Source organism: Aphidius gifuensis, linkage group LG1 (assembly GCF_014905175.1).
Source record: "Aphidius gifuensis isolate YNYX2018 linkage group LG1, ASM1490517v1, whole genome shotgun sequence".
Taxonomy (NCBI): Eukaryota; Metazoa; Arthropoda; class Insecta; order Hymenoptera; family Braconidae; genus Aphidius; species Aphidius gifuensis.
In genome coordinates this window covers 27,066,693-27,070,284 of record NC_057788.1, presented here as the reverse complement: position 1 = coordinate 27,070,284, position 3,592 = coordinate 27,066,693, and the positions used below count along the sequence as shown (strand labels likewise).

General features: G+C 24.1%; 1 protein-coding gene across 1 annotated transcript; it reads left to right on the top strand.

Moving 5' to 3' along the window:
• Window positions 1-951: 951 nt before the first annotated feature.
• Window positions 952-3,267, top strand: LOC122858479 (facilitated trehalose transporter Tret1-like). The gene is made up of 3 exons (XM_044161413.1): window positions 952-1,181; window positions 1,251-1,513; window positions 1,846-3,267. The coding sequence occupies exons 1-3, from the start codon at window positions 1,103-1,105 to the stop codon at window positions 2,911-2,913; spliced, it is 1,410 nt and encodes a 469-aa protein (XP_044017348.1). The 5' UTR covers window positions 952-1,102; the 3' UTR covers window positions 2,914-3,267.
• The last annotated feature ends 325 nt before the right edge of the window (window positions 3,268-3,592 follow it).

Below are 3,592 nucleotides of genomic sequence, written 5' to 3'. Positions count from 1 at the left end.
ATATAGATAACAAGAAGACAAAATGAAAAAAAAGCCACCAGAGAAAATACAAATCTCGTAAATGTCAATGAATTTTCAAGTGTGTCAACTCGTGAGATTGGTAACATCATTGAATACCATTTGGGCTACAATTGGCATCTTGGTTTTTTATTTATTTTTTTTATTACAATACAATTCTTCTGTATTTATAATTGACTTGTGTCAATAACGAGATTGACAACAATGAAAAAATACTAAAATAAAAACCAATATTATTGGTGAAGTTAATACTTGGACGTTTGAGGTATAATATTATTTATAAAAAAAATCTTTAACGACATTTAGAACTATAATAAGAAGTTAATTTAAATTTTTTATTTATTTAGGTCAATGATTAATTTTTATTATAAATCAATAAATATAGACAAGGGATATTTTAGTCTATTGAGTATATGAGAATTGTCCTCCGTTGTCCTCTCGAGAATCCAGAATATCATCATTCAGTTTCTCTAATCGGACTATTGACCCACTTTACACACTAATTGTCACTTCTCATTGTCAATTCCCAACTGTGATGATCACACAAGATTCTTGAATATCTGTCTGTATGAGCGTCTCTTGAATTTACTAAGGCAAATATATATCTTCAGCTCTCCAACACACACAATTCACTTGAATACATCGATTAACATTGGGCTATAAAAATAAATATAATTAATTAATATCTCCATGATTCATGTCTATTTTAGTCTGGGTCATTGTTATATTTTAAAACAAAAAAATTAATTATATATATTAATAATTATTGATAAAGTTCAGTGTGTTATTTAAACTTGAATAATAATATAAATAAATGTATATATATTATATATATTATATTCATGCTGCAGACAGAAAAGATAACATTCCCACCTCAAATTTTTTCTTATCAACATGAATGATTTTCGTCACTGCCAACAGCTTAATTTCATTAGTTCGCTTTTGTGAGTTGAACACAGTCTGCCAATTGAGTCTGTCGTTTTTTTATTTTACGCAACTGATAAATTATTAATTTATTTATTTTATATTATTTACAAAGTATTATTAGTTTTATTTGTTTTTGTTTTTGTTTTTCAAATATAAAATGACTAGAGATTCAGAAAAAGGAAAATATTTATCTACAGAAGGATCATCATCTTGTGAATATTGGATTGCAATTGCATGTAAGTTTTTTTTAAAAATAAATAAATTAAAAATTTATCATAATTAAATTTTGTTTTATTTTTATTTAGGTTCACTTCAAGCATTTACACTTGGCTGTATGATAGGATGGATATCACCAAGTGTTATTATACTCAGTGCATCTGATTCACCAATAAAAACAACAATTGAAGGCATTTCAAATATTGCTGCAGCTCTTGCTATTGGACATGTTTTAGCTCCATTTGTCAGTAGTTCAATGATCGATAAGCTGGGACGAAAAAAAACTCTTGTACTTGCTGGTATACCACTTATCATTAACTGGGCAATGATTTATTGTGCCAAAGATGTTTGGGTAAGTTGTATTTATTTATACTATACATATTATGATTATGATATAATTTAAAATACTGCTACTGTTTTTTTATTTGATATTATTTTATTTTTTATCTTTCGGCAAGTGTTTATATTAATATCTAAAGATCGAACCTTCACTTTGACATTCTCACCTGACATTAAATAAAAAAGATAAGATATTTTCTTATCATTAAATATTATGTTTAACATTTTTTCTTTATCTTGTTAATTAATTTGCATACATATGTAAATTAATTATTTCTGTGAAAAAAAATCAATTAAATTTTTATTCTATTTTTAATATTAATTGTAAAAATAAATAATTAACAGGTTTTGATAGCAGCTCGTATACTTGCTGGTATATCTTTTGGTGCATGTATTTGTGCTGGACCACTTTATCTTGGTGAAATTGCATCTGCTCATAGACGTGGGCTAATAGGCTCAATTGGAGGAGTCATGTTAAATATTGGAATATTATTTTCTTTTATTATTGTACCAAATTTATCAGTATCAAATACAGCATTGGTATTTTTAACAATATCAATAATTGTTGAATTTTTAATTTATCTACTACCAGAATCACCATATTTTTTAGTTATGGTTGGACGTGATGATGATGCTGAAATATCATTAGAAAAATTACGTTGTTGTAATGATGTTAGTGATGAACTTATTGATATTAAATCAACAATAATAAATTCATCAACAATGAAAAGTAATAATATTATAAATGATATTAAAAAAATATTTACAATAAATTATAATTTACGTGCATTTATAATAACAACAATATTTGTTGTACCACAACAACTTGGTGGTTATTCAACAATATTAATATTTTCACATGTTATATTTAAAGATGCTGGTGGTAAATTAATATCACCAGAATTATGTCCAATTGGTGTTGCAATAACTCAAATAATATCAGCTGGTTTTACAACAATTGTATTTGATAAAATTAATAGAAAAAAATTAATATTTTATTCTGGTTTAATAGCAACAATATGTGATATTATTATTGCATTTTATTTTTTTATAATTGAAAAATTAAATATTGATATATCAAATTATTCAATTGTATTATTAATATCAACAATGATACTTGTATTTGCATTTAATTTAGGATTTACATCAATGCAAATGATACTTATTGTTGAAGTTTATTCAACTGATATTAAAGCAACTGGTGCATGTATGACATCACTTATTGGTGGTATTTTAAGTATTATATCATTTAAAATGTATCTTGTTGTTGTTGAATCATGGAACTTTGGACATTCTGTTCCTTTTATGGGCTTTACAATTGTCACGTTTCTCAGTACTTTTGCATTACTTTATGCAACACCAGAAACTAAAGGAAAAACATTTGTTGAAATACAACGGCTGCTTGCCAAATAAACCTATGTTTTATTTTAAATACAAACAAAAATTTACATTTTACACTCGATAAATTGTTTTATATTCTTTAAATTTTACTTTAATTCAATGTTTATTTTATAGTAGATAAATAATAAATTGAATAAAAAACAAAACAATGATAAGATTATTGAAAGAGATAAATACGGATAAGACTGAGGTAGAATCATAATTTAAAACATATCATCGTTGTTGTTATTGTTATTATATAAGAATTAATTATTGTATATACATATTATGATAATGAAACTAATTTTATAATTTTTTTTGTGTATATTATTAGTTTAATTTTATGTTCAAATAATTATATTAAATTAAACAAGTTTTATTATAAAATAATTGTCAATCGTATACATTTTTTTGTGATAAGTGAATAATGATATTTATCATGTTTATTTAAATTTATTAGCAGACATTTAATGTCATCTTTAAATGCATTATCTCATTCTTAAACATGTATATTTTTTTTTATATTAATACTTTGTTAAATACATGAAGAAAAAAAAAGAAAAAAATTGACTTCACACTTAAAATTAGATTTTTTTATATATTTTTTATTTACCAAGTGGCTAAGAAGCTAGCAATTAATCAAACACAAATATATATATTTTTTTTCTTCATGACTCAACACATACACACAAAGTATTCTATTATTTTTCAC

Bases quoted from the DNA above. Each gene is read 5' to 3' on its own strand.
- LOC122858479 (XM_044161413.1), top strand. From the start codon at position 1,103: ATGACTAGAGATTCAGAAAAAGGAAAATATTTATCTACAGAAGGATCA. The intron at 1,182-1,250 runs GTAAGTTTTTTT...ATTTTTATTTAG, and splicing joins ATATTGGATTGCAATTGCAT to GTTCACTTCAAGCATTTACA. The intron at 1,514-1,845 runs GTAAGTTGTATT...AATAATTAACAG, and splicing joins ATTGTGCCAAAGATGTTTGG to GTTTTGATAGCAGCTCGTAT.